Below are 13,157 nucleotides of genomic sequence, written 5' to 3'. Positions count from 1 at the left end.
AGCACAAATTCGTATTAGAGTTACAAGTAGACATGAAACTCACATAAATCTTGTAAATTTATATTAATACTTTCTAAACTTCATCAGATAACATACTAATGCATCTTTTCACGATCTAAAAACTAAAATGAGAATCATATTAATAATGCCAATTTCTACATATTTTTACTCTACTCGTCAATTTATGTATTTTTAAACGTACCTATAAAATACTAATAAAGTATAATTATTATAAAAATTCAACACTCTATACGTCCTAAAAGTGCCCGCGAAAAATATATGTTTCTCAAACTATACTTTCTTAAAAGTTCCTTACCGGGGAATATACTCACTCAGAAAAAACATCACTGCTCTTTATTTATTCAACCATTTCTATTGCGTGACTTCATGTAGTTCCGTTGAAAATTTTGTTAAAGATAGAAGAAAGAAGAGGAACAGTGCTTTTGACAAAGTTTGATAGAATCAGTAAATTGAAAGATTAAAAGTATAAAGTATTTTATATACATATAGTAAAGATATTTTCGCAGTTGGTCGTTTGAATGCCTAAAGAATATATGCTATATTCCTGTCTTTAACATTTTATACAAATTATATTTCTCATATTTTTAATTTTATTTTTACATTATCAATGACTTTTTTTTAGATAAATTTGATACCTTACACGAAGAGACAAGATGCTCAGCTATATTTTTCATTTTCTTTAACAGGATTTTTTAAAATTTAACGTTTTTAGTTGATTTTGAGATGAAATATTTATTTTCGTAACAATTAAAAAGTTCTTTTAAAATAGAGAAACCATTTTTCATTTATCTATCCGATTCCACGAAACTTACCTCGAGTGGCTTCTCTCGAAAACACCCTCGAATATAGAAAAAGGAAAAGGCACGGTAGGTACTTTTCGCCAAGCTCTAACAGAATTACTGGGACGTAAAATTAAGAGTGCAAAATACTCGACGTATATACGGTAAACTGGGTACACATTGTTCGCGATCAACAGCGTTATATAGGCTACCGCGTCCTAGTTGCGAATGGTAAAAAGTAGAGGAAGAAAAGCCGAAGAAAAGAAGTAGTGAAGAAATGAAAAGGCGTTGTGTGCAACGTCTGTTCATTAGATATTCAATCTTGCAGCTCTGCCTGCCAAGCGGCCTGAGATTCCGAACCCAGAAACACTCGGTGGAACCAACGTTTCACTCGTTCGTGCTCACCAAGGAGGACGGGCACAGAACCTACGGGTTCAGTCTTGTTTTCTACGAGGAGTGCCGGAATCGCAAGATATGCGCGGCTATGCAAACTCTGCAGGCGATGCACATCACGGAATTGAGCAGCGGGCAAAACGGTACACCACCAACGTGAGTCTTCTTTCCGTTGTTTATTTTCCTTTGCTTGAGTTCCTCCATGATGCTGTTGATCCTTTTGTTACGTTAAGGATAACGTGATTAGCAGATTGCACCTATTTATGCGAATTCTTATTTTTATGAATACGATTAGAGAAACGAGACACAGGAACATTTTGTTTAGTAAATAATATAACGAATATTCTAATTTGAATACATTATAGGTTTTTGCACATCATACGCATTTTGTGCATTTCAGTACCTTCAAATTTCTTATCAATGCATAGAAATCTGGGGTCTAGTGATCAACTTAGATCATTCTATAGTAGATCGATTAATATTTTTTGTGTCGTATGGGGAATATTGTGTCAGAAGGGAGTTTAAATCTTACCTATGTACGATACCGTGCACAAGTATTTGGACAGTTGTCGCAATTCGCTTAAAGATTGATATTTTTTTATATTTCGAAAAATATGATCGAAGAACGTTTCTTTATTGTTATTGCCTGTTATAAGTAGGTTCAAATTCTCTGAAAAATTCAAATTAAAACAAGATATATATCTACTACTCAGGAATTCCGTTTATTACTAATAAATATCTAACACTTCATAAAATCTACATAAACTTTTAGAATGTAGCTGGAAACATATAGTTGTTTCAATCGCGATAACACACCAACATTGAATGATTATTGATCTCTGTAGGACTAGTATTCATTCACCTTCGATTATTGCTCTTTTAATTGTACTAACTAATATCAATTATTGCCTTTGTTAATATCTATTAACAATATGTATATGGTTGCCTGAGATAAGTTCAAAAGCTAAAATTAGATTGAAGTGTTTCATTTAAAACATATTTTATATATCTGTAATAATTTAGAAGTACCGAAATATCTATGTACATATTCTTAAGTAATAATTTGGTTTTTTGCTGGCTTCATGTAACATTTAACCCCTTAACCTACAATTATGGGCATAGCCCGTAGTACGATGACCGGGCCAAACCTAAATATCACGGGCATAGCCCGTATTAGGTGATTGGACCAAACGTAAATATTACGGGCATAGCCCGTAGTACGATGATCAGGCAAAATATAATATATAATATATACGTAGTAACTTAAATGGGTCTTAGAGTGAGGACAAATAATGATGTTTTATTAGGAGTTAAGTTTAGTATAACAAGCAGTACTCAATACAAAAAACTGATTACAATATCGTCGTACGTCTTATTATCATACTCGGCTCTCAATTTCCCGATTCATACTCTCTGGCTTCTCCACTCACGCTCTGAGGCTTCTCCATTGACTCTCTCTGACTTCTCAACTGACACTCCCAACGGAACTGGACCCGATGGCGCCTCGGCTCTCGCGACATTGTTTATGGTTGACTTGATATTTCGTAAGCCCTTTTCCACGATACTACATACAATAGCTTGTTTACGTTTTCGGACCAAAATTCTCATACGTAAATCGTAGGTTAAGGGGTTAAATTAAATTATCAAGGAAACGATTAATCAGAATGTTGTATTCATGAAACAGATTGTGATTCAACATAGGAAAAAGTTGTTAAAACCATTTGCAAGAGTTATATTATTGTAATAAATTATAATAATTATGAAATCCTTCCGGAAGGACAAGCAAGAGTTAGAGTAAACAAAGGGGTGCAAAGATAACCTGTTAATGTTGAATACCAAAAAAATACTCCGACTAAAAGAAAATGCACTCCAAAAGCACCCTAAAGAAAAGAAATGGGAAATTACTAGCACCATTCATAGATTTTTCAAAATTCTCAAAGCCGTTTTGCATGAAACTGAGTTCGTGATGATAAGAGTGATTAAAACTATTGACGAGAACGTATCGTTAAGAGGTACATTTGTGGATGAAGGACAAGTCATAAAGTGTATTGAAGGATTTGTGGGAGAAGGACAAGTGAGATAGAGATTTCGCAACGAACATTGTTACAGTATGTTTATGAAAATGGTTTAACAGTAAACATAGATAAGTCAAAAATAATAATTGTCCAAAAAGCAAGGAAGAAAAAGAAACAAGTTAAAGAATACAGGTATAACGAGTCAACACTAGAAGTAATAAAAACGTATACATATTTAGGAGTACACTCTTATGCATCAGGACTTCTCGGATGGACGGCTAACTATTTCATGAGCAAAGGTAGAGCAAAATGCGAAATTGGGAACGAAGACTACATCTATTCAAGTGACATCAGCAACGCTACATGCGAGTAGTATTTGGTAGTAGCATATTCAACTACAGAAGTTGCAGTTGGCACATTTTATTACAAGATAAATTAAGAGAAATAAACGGAGGAGACGTTCCACAAATAACCAGTAGACAAGAATTATTAAATCAATTACCTAATATAAGGAATAGATCTTTTTTTAGATGTTTTTTTTTACTAACTGTATCTAATTGTATAGTTACAATTACTTACATTTATTTTATTTATTTATTTATTTGAAAGTTAACGTTGTATCGGTATGAAACCATATGTCGGTTATTAGGTGTAAGTAGATGTAAAAAGTGTTTCCTTTTGAGACATCTGGATAAGCTTGAATAGCAACTTTTAGCAAGATGGCTTTTTACTCTGTGTTAATGTACTCCACTGTTGGGATTTTTAGTTAATCTTCTTTATGTCATTGTTTCTTACATATCTCAATGTGTATAATGTTGTTCTTAGAATTGTAGATTTTCTATTTTCTTTATATGGGATTTGACAGCCATGCTTCAGGGTTGAATTACATATGTCCATATGAGTTTGGTAATTGTTTTGTAGATCTATAGCTTATTTTACTGTTTGTATTCAACTTGGAGTTTCTGGTTATGAGCCATTTAATAGTTTTTCTATTAGTTTTTATTTGTTTAATTTTCTCTCGAATATGGATTTTCTAGTTTAGTTTGTTGTCCAAATGAAGACTAAGGTATTTGATGGAATTTGTTTGCTGGATTTCTGAATCATGAAAATAAATTTTCGGAGTTGGTATATTTTTTAAGCAATAGAGTGGAAACTAAATTTTTCACAGAGGACCGACAAAAACACTGAAATCTGGCCAATTTGTAATATATTAAAAATCTAACGAAGCCCAACTGTGAAGAATACCCAAAATTGAAGACCCAAAGGGTATATAGCAGAATTATAGCTCAAATAAGGTTGTCCACTAGGCACGAGACGTGGATTAACTATGATAATGGAAGTACGTTAAAATTAAATGACTGAGTTTTGCCGACTTTGTAATATGGACAAAGTAGAAAATTTGAATCATCTTTTAAGTGTATACCCACAGCTCAATAGAGCGAGAGGAGAAAGATGGAATTTTCCACAAATGCTGATTTTAAGAGACATCCAGTAAGCAAAAGAGTTCGTGTACTTTATCCAGGCATTAATGAAAATAATTGGGTTGGCATCGGACATTAATCGTGTAACTATCATTTTGTCGGAACTAAGATTCAAGGATAAATTTCTACTGTATTGACACTAGGTTTACGGGCGTTTCTTATATACCTATCTCTACGAGCACCTGTCAAATTGACGGAAAATTCTACCAAATGTCCAAATCGGACAAATTGTGAATGTAAACAACTAAATAAAAAAAAAAATTGACGGATAAACGAAAATACGCATTTTCTTTAAAAAATCGATTTATTCAAATTAAGTCTTAATTGAACAATATTAGGCTCCACGTTTAGATAAATTGTTAATAAGTAAAAAGTCTTTTTTTTAAATTATCATGGAAATGATAACAATAATATTAACGATATAGGGTAATCATATTTATTGAGTATATTTTTTACAAATATACTGAATTTTGTTTGTGCATTTTCCGCATACGATCTTTATGCAATATATACAACAATTATTGCTTCTATTTTCTTTTTTGCAGTAGGCCACTTGGTAACTTTTTCGCACTTCTGACGTTAAAGGTGACAGAAACGAAGCGTCTGATCTTTGGCAAAATATAAACTCCTTTCTGGATATTTTCGATCGGGTGCACTCTTTACATAATATACACGTGTTTATCGCTGCCAAATCTAAAATATTGAAAAAAACTTGAAGGGGCCATCGGAAAATCGTTGCTTTCACTTTGTTTGTTTGTTGCTAAAACTTTGTTTTATTATAAAAAGCAATGGTTTCTGGAGCACGTTTATAATTGTCTTCTACTTGTATACCTGTATGTTTGGTGCTTAGAAGGAGGACTTTTACGTTAGGTTTACTTTTATACACAGTAAGCGTGCAGTTTTCTGATTTATATAAATTTGAGGAAAACAATGTCATCTTGTCCTTTTTTCCCTTGAGCATGGAGTTTCATATTTCCCCATATAAGGAAAACCATTCAAAATATATTTTGTTTGGACGTCAACTGCTAACCAAAACTTAATGTCAAATTTATGAGGTTTATTTCGTTGGAAATAATTGTTCATCTATTGAGATATTTTCATATGGCTTGTAACAAGCCTGGCTATTACTTATAAATCTGTTCCATTTTTCGAATATCAGCGCAAATTTATCTGTTTGTAATCTTTCGGCTTTCAATGATCTCGCTTCATATGCGCTCCGGGCATATAGAATTCCTAGAAAACTACGCAACACAGCAACTGTGATTGTCCAGTCTTTTTTCAAAACTCGATGCGCCTCGGTTTCAGTGCAATCTTTTATGTGTTCCATTATGTGTCTGTCAATTATCAATTCGAAAGCACTAGTTACACAACCCGACATAATATTTCTCTTAGCATAGCCAGTAAGCCCTGCGATATCCTTGAATATCATACGAACGGGCGTCCTACCCCTAGATCCGTCTGCTTTCAGTTTTATCCACTGTGTCCCGTCAATTGCAATTTCAGTTTCACCCATTACATTTTGGGATGTGCTTGGATGCTCGTCCTTTCATCCTCGGAGTCAGAACTAGAAAAAATACGCATCCTTTTCTTGTTACGATACACTTTCAAGAAGTTTTCCTCTTCACTACCCGAAGATCCTTCTGTCTCTCCACTTTCAGTATATTCAGAACTTTCACTGTCAGCTTCGCTTTAGCCTAATTCATATTGATCTTCTACGGAGGTATCCTCAGAACAATCTTCATTAATGTTGACAATTTTATTCAATACTTTATTATATCTCCTGGATTTACTCGTGTTTGCTAGAAAAGGGGGATTGGTAAAAAAAAAAAAAAGAAAATACTGTGCCCAAATTCAATTATCCTATTGTAAATACTTACAATAAGCGGAGACAATAATGGGAAATAATAATGGACAATAATGTTTATGAAATCAACTAGCCTGTCAATTTGACGGGTTTCGTAGAGATAGGTATACTACATACAGATTTCAAAAATAAGAAAGCCTAGGAAAAAATAATTGTGTGTATAAATTCTTTAAATGAAACGATTAATTTACGATGCAAAATGGTTAAAATGAATACTATGGTTTTTGGGATATTTCATTTCAAAGTTTGAAATCCGTCAAATTGACTGGTCCCGTAAACCTAGTGTTAAATATAATATAAATTAATATAAATGTAATATCGTGATGTAATATGTTTACAAAAGTGGACAATAGAGATGTTAATCAGACAGATAAGACGATTGTGGCTTAACTTGAACTATTCATACCAAACGTACAGAACACAGCGCAATCCACACTCTCTCGGCAACGCCACTCGCAACCTCCGTCTCCGCTCGACTCGCACTCGGCTTCTCGACTCGCACTCTGTTTCCCGACTCGCGCTCTGTTTCTCGACTGACCGTTGTCGCATTCCATTGCCCTTTTCCTAGGCCCACCGCACACGTGTTCTGCAGACGCTCGTGGCCAGGGTCACGTAGGTCTTTTCCACGAAACTATGCACTTGAAAAGACCGATGACACATTGATGGGCCCGACGGCGCCTCGGCTCTCGCGACACTGTTCATAGTTCGTCCGATATTTCCCAGGCCTTTCGTCCACGATACTACATTCGGCCATCCTGCAATAACATCTGCCCTCAGATGTTGCCTTTTATCTCGCTGTCATCAGATGCGTCACTTTCGGCGTTTAGGACCCAAGGTTTCATAAAATCGAGGTGTGCACGGGTCCTTCCTCAGGTACTGCTTCGCTCGCTTTCTTCTTTTCTTGTAATTTCGCAGGTTCCCTTCTAGCTTACCTATGTTTCGTTCGGTTAGGCTACAGTCAAGACAGTTGGATACCATGTGTTCGCCCTTCTCGCGCAACCCCTTGAACCAGAAGTCCTTCTTGACCATAGCTTCTGTTTTGGTAACCTCGAAATGCCCACGCTCGTGCGCTTGCCTGACTACCTGAGCCCGCATCGCCTTCGATACTACTATTAGCACATCGTCCTCACACTCCTTATACAAGATATTGTTTCTTACTACCTGCCCATCGGCCTGACTGCACGTTGCGGCGTCCCAAATCCTACGGACTTCAGTGTCCTTGTTCTGTGCCCTTCTCAACCGTGCAATCAGCCCGTCTTCACTCTCAGTTACATACATAGTGCTCGGCAGGGGGTTCCTACTCGGAGCATCTACATGCTGCATACTTTTCCCCGGCCGATGACACACCTGATACTTAATCTCGCCTAGTAACAAGGCCCATCTAGCCACACGCACACACAAATCTTTCTTTCTAACTACACCTATCGGACTCGCATACTCCGAGTCTGACGATTTGATGACACCCTCGTTTGTCCACACTTCCATCAAATCATCTTCTTCCTTTCTTTCCGACGGCGTCAGTCTTCGCGGTCTTCGCGCTACCGGCTTGTCGCTTTCCAAAACTACTTTTGCGGTTATTCCGACGTCTCGCTTCTTCTCCGGTCTATACCCTTTAATAATATCCCGAATGGCTTCACGGTAATGAGATTCTCGTACATGTGACAAGTCGATCTCGTCGGATTGTTCTATCGCGTTTACCCTCAGTACATCCGGCGCGTCCTCGTGATCGTCGGTCTGATCGTCGAGTCGTAAAAATGTCACCTCGCCCCGTTTGACTCGCAACTCTACCTGGTCTAAAAAGTCGGTACCTAAGAGTAGACTGTGTCTTGTCATTACCTTATTCGAGACAACATGCAGAGTGACAGTAAAGTCGCACCCGTCGACCGTCATTACCCTTGTGAACTCGCCCCAGGTACTATTGCCAACAGAACCAAAACCATCGAACCTAAGTTTGCAGTTTCCCAGAGGTGGTGATCCTAACCTCGCATACTCATCCGCTCGTATGAACGTAAGGTTACTACCTGTATCCACTAATGCCACAAACCTACAATCATCTATCGCCACTTCCTTCACATACTTCCCCTTTTCGGATCTTGACACTACGCAAGTCTCTTTCGGTTGTGCCGTACACCTCGCTGCAATATGTCCAAATCCGCTGCACTTGAAACACCTAACACCTTCTCCCCTCTCCGGACACTTAACACTTAGATGATCCTCACTACCGCAAATGAAGCATCTTCTTTTCTTCATTGCATCTACAGATTGACTGGGCTTCCCGTTCTTCTGGGTTTTAGCCGACTTCACAATCGACTTTGCTCTGCGACTCTTCTGCTCTTCGTACATTACTAACCTCTTCCTCAACTCTTTGATTGACGTAGCGCCGTACAATACAGCCTTATTGTTCTCGTCGTCTATTATTCCATCCACTATGTATTCCACCTTTGCTTCCTCCTCCATGTCCACATGGCTGGCTATCTCGAGCATGCGGTACATGTAAGCCAAACATGCTTCATCACTCTCCTTTTTTGTTTCTTCAAGTTTCTGATGAACTTGCCTACTGTTGACTTTCCTCGAAAATTCTTTCACTAGCCCCCTCTTCAACTCATGCCAAGTCCTGGCGTGACACTCGAAGCTCGCAAATATTTTCGCTGATCCCTTCAGCAGCTTCCTCGCGTAGACTGCCTTCTGCCCATCCGACCACATGCACGTATCAGCGACTTCCTCGAACGACTCGAACCATCGTTCGACATTTTCACCTCTGTTGCCACTAAACGACTCTAATGCATCTTCGACGTCTCTAAAACTCAGTGTCGAACCAACACATGCCCTTCGACAACATTCGTCACGGTCCTGATGCACCCTTCGCGTATCTCTCTTGTATCCTCTTGCGTTTTTCTTGTCATCTTCATCCTCACTTTCGTCGTCGCTTTCTTCTTCCGACGATATGTCGTTACCATCCATGGCCGCTCGTAGCCGTGCGCGTAACTCTACTTTTCTTCCCGTCGTTTTTAAACCCAAACTAGCGAGGCGCTCCTTCAACTCCTTCGTATTCATTTTCTCAACATCCTCACCTTCGTTGCAATCACGCTCAGCTCTCTGTACATTTTCTAAATCTCGTTGACCGGTTAGCTCTTCACCGCCCGTCGATCCCTTACGATACGATTGTCCAGCCCTACACGCCCGATTCAGCCTTGCAATCAGCACTGACCTCGCACCCGATATAGGGAGGTTCATTCGCGCGAGCTTATTCCTCAGCTCCTCCAGCGTCGAACCCTCTTCACCCGACAATCGTTCGTCCCCGACGTTGGCCATTTTTCACACAACACAAACTTAAACAGTCAACGATATCGTCTTTTACCGCACCGCGTACCGGTAAATTCACAATTAGCTCCAATAGCTCCGTTAAACCGTTTCGTTTTCTGTCTTGTCCAATCCCGGCTGAGCCCCCAAAAATATGTAATATCGTGATGTAATATGTTTACAAAAGTGGACAATAGAGATGTTAATCAGACAGATAAGACGATTGTGGCTTAACTTGAACTATTCATACCAAACGTACAGAACACAGCGCAATCCACACTCTCTCGGCAACGCCACTCGCAACCTCCGTCTCCGCTCGACTCGCACTCGGCTTCTCGACTCGCACTCTGTTTCCCGACTCGCGCTCTGTTTCTCGACTGACCGTTGTCGCATTCCATTGCCCTTTTCCTAGGCCCACCGCACACGTGTTCTGCAGACGCTCGTGGCCAGGGTCACGTAGGTCTTTTCCACGAAACTATGCACTTGAAAAGACCGATGACACATTGATGGGCCCGACGGCGCCTCGGCTCTCGCGACACTGTTCATAGTTCGTCCGATATTGCCCAGGCCTTTCGTCCACGATACTACATAAATTATAATATAATATAAATATAAATAATATAAATTAGTTAATAATATAAATTAGATTATAAGTTAGGATTAAGAAAATAGTATTAATTTTTATGCAAGTATCTATCGATGTAGGTATGTAAGCATAAACTATATAATATATGTCAAACAAATTTCTTGTAATAGGCATGTAGTCTAATGAACGATAAATTTACTATTATTATTATTATAGTTATGTTCTCTAATCTGAATTCTATTGAAAAAATTTAAAGTCATTTATTATTAATTTTCGATAAGAAGTATAAATCTAAGAATTAATAAGTTCTCGATTGCATTACATTCATTGTCCTTTCGAGGATATTGTCGAACAACTTTTTAATAAATTTATTTTCCACTTTCTACCATTCTACTTAGAAAAACTTCATTACAAAAGCTATTTACTTTTTTGACACCTTTTCCTTTTATGGCACATTTCAAACAATTGCATATATGTTCTGTAAGATTTATATCAAGTTTATATTGATTACACTTTCAAAAATTTATTGAACTAAGGAATGATTTGACACTAAGAAGAGAGTGTTTAAATATTCGTTTTTTATAATAGTCTGTGAAGACAATTTCAAAGATTATGTTTGATTAACATTATAAGATCAGCTATGTACATGTAGCCTAATCGTAAGACTTCTGCACAGTATTATATTTATGAAGTGAAACTAATTAAAAAAGTTTTCAGTTTCATTCAATACAGATACAGTATCAAACAAAAGTATCTTCGTATGAAATTCTTTGCAGGTCTGTAAAGAATGTGATTCTCCATTTAATATTTTTGCAAAATACAACTATCGACTCTAAAGTTTAACTGTACTATGAATTATGAAATTTAAAGATAGCTATAATAAAGAAAATAGATAAAATACTCATAAAAGTCCGTTTTCAGCGGAATAAAAGCATTGGCACGCTCGAAAAATTTGTTATTACGTGTATTCCACCTTTTAAATATTCTAAATATCCTTTTCTAAATATTCCCAATGTTGGCACATCTGTTATGTCGCGGAAGTTTCACCCTTCAAACTGATAGTCAGTTTTTTAGTTAGTAAGATTGTTTTGCAGAAAAAAGAAACCTGAATAAAATGAGAAAAGAAACAACAATAGCTGAAAGAAAGATTATGTTAAAATGTATTAAATATATGTGTATATGAGCAAAGAAAATCTTGCTCGGAAATAGAAAAAATTATTACTTATTGCTGTAATCATTATTATAGTATATTAGTATAGTATTATTATTATAGTTGCTTTATCGTAAGAAGTGTGATTGAACGATTTCTTGGCATACGATCTAATAAATGCTACGCAAAGCGGATGTCCTCGAGAGCTTACAGACCAAGAAAAAAAAGATAGTCAATATAATAACAGTAATAATAATAACAATAACAACAACAATAATAATAAAAGATTGAAGTTCACTATTAATTATGTAGACAAAAATATAACATTTTAGAAAAAAATACTGTTTCCAGATGAAACTAAATTTAATATTTTTCAATGCGATGGTCGTGTTTTAGATTAGCGAAAACTGAATACTGAATTTGTTGAAGTAAATCTCACTTCTAGGAAAACTCTACATCTCTAGTGTTTAGTTTTTGGCACAACGATTCTCTTTACAGCGGCTTCTTTAGTCTCTATTATAGTACCGCGGAAAGATCGTCAACATACAGACAATATCGACGATAAAGTGCAAATGCCAACAAGCCGAAAGGGTCGGAAAACTTCAATAGGCCTAACGGCCATCAATATATTTCGGCACAGCAGCAGTTGTTGTTCAGTTAGCCATCCGAGAATCAAGAGTCAAAAGTCGTTAATCGAGAGTTGTCATATCATACTACTGCATTAAATTCACGTTAAATAATCATCGTTTTCTGTTTAATCCACTGTAATAAATCCATCTATCAATACATTATCACATAGAATAGAAACCACTGGAAATCCTAATTTTTAACATTTCTGAATAAAGAATTTCTATAATACATTCATCCATGCGTTTGCTCTCTCTATTCCGAGATATAAAACCTCAACAGGATTAGATAAAAAAAGGATTGTTCAAAGCGTCAAATGCAGCGGTGTCAGGGTAGTAATATGGGGAATGTCTTTTGCTATAGGAGAGTTTGTTTTTATTGAATATACCATTACATTATTATTACATACCATATTGAATAATACTATGCACAAATATAGATATTTAAATATTTTAAAGCAAAAGTGCGAGAAAAATGAAATTTAAGACAAGACTGTTATGTTCAACAGGATAATTATTCCAAATACATAGCCTATATTGTTAAATAATGGATCATTTTTAATACATCGGATATTTTAACGACTCCTCTACAATCCTCAGCTCTAAATCCTGTAGAGGACCTTTGGTCTGAATTAGGCAGAAGGATTAAAACACATCATATTACGTCTAAGCAAGAAGAACTGTAGAAACCATTGCTTGAAGAATGGCACAAAATCCAAAAATTACAAAAAATTTAGTAAATTCAATACCTAATCGTCTGAAAGCTGTTATAAAAAAACGAATTGCATACTAAATAGTAAATCAAATGTTATGATAAATTTATACCGCAAAATCATAAGTGTGCCGATACTTTTGTCCCGCTGAAAACGGACGTTTATGTGTGTTTTATCTTTCTTTTTCTTTATTATAACTATTTTTTAAATGTATACTTAGATATTATAT

At 36.5% G+C, this 13,157-nt stretch overlaps 1 protein-coding gene across 7 annotated transcripts in view; it reads left to right on the top strand.

Moving 5' to 3' along the window:
• Nucleotides 1-13,157, top strand: part of LOC117206199 (DENN domain-containing protein 5B) — a 74,358-nt gene that overhangs the window by 43,984 nt on the left and 17,217 nt on the right. For all 7 annotated transcript variants that reach the window (XM_033445328.1, XM_033445324.1, XM_033445326.1 and 4 more), the window contains exon 3: nt 1,129-1,349. In XM_033445328.1, the coding sequence (XP_033301219.1) occupies nt 1,129-1,349 (221 nt within the window). The remainder of the gene's footprint in view (nt 1-1,128; nt 1,350-13,157) is intronic.

Source organism: Bombus bifarius, unplaced genomic scaffold (assembly GCF_011952205.1).
Source record: "Bombus bifarius isolate JDL3187 unplaced genomic scaffold, Bbif_JDL3187 scf7180000007998, whole genome shotgun sequence".
NCBI lineage: Eukaryota > Metazoa > Arthropoda > Insecta > Hymenoptera > Apidae > Bombus > Bombus bifarius.
The sequence above is the reverse complement of the archived record's forward strand: the minus strand, read 5'-3'. Positions and strand labels throughout refer to the sequence as shown.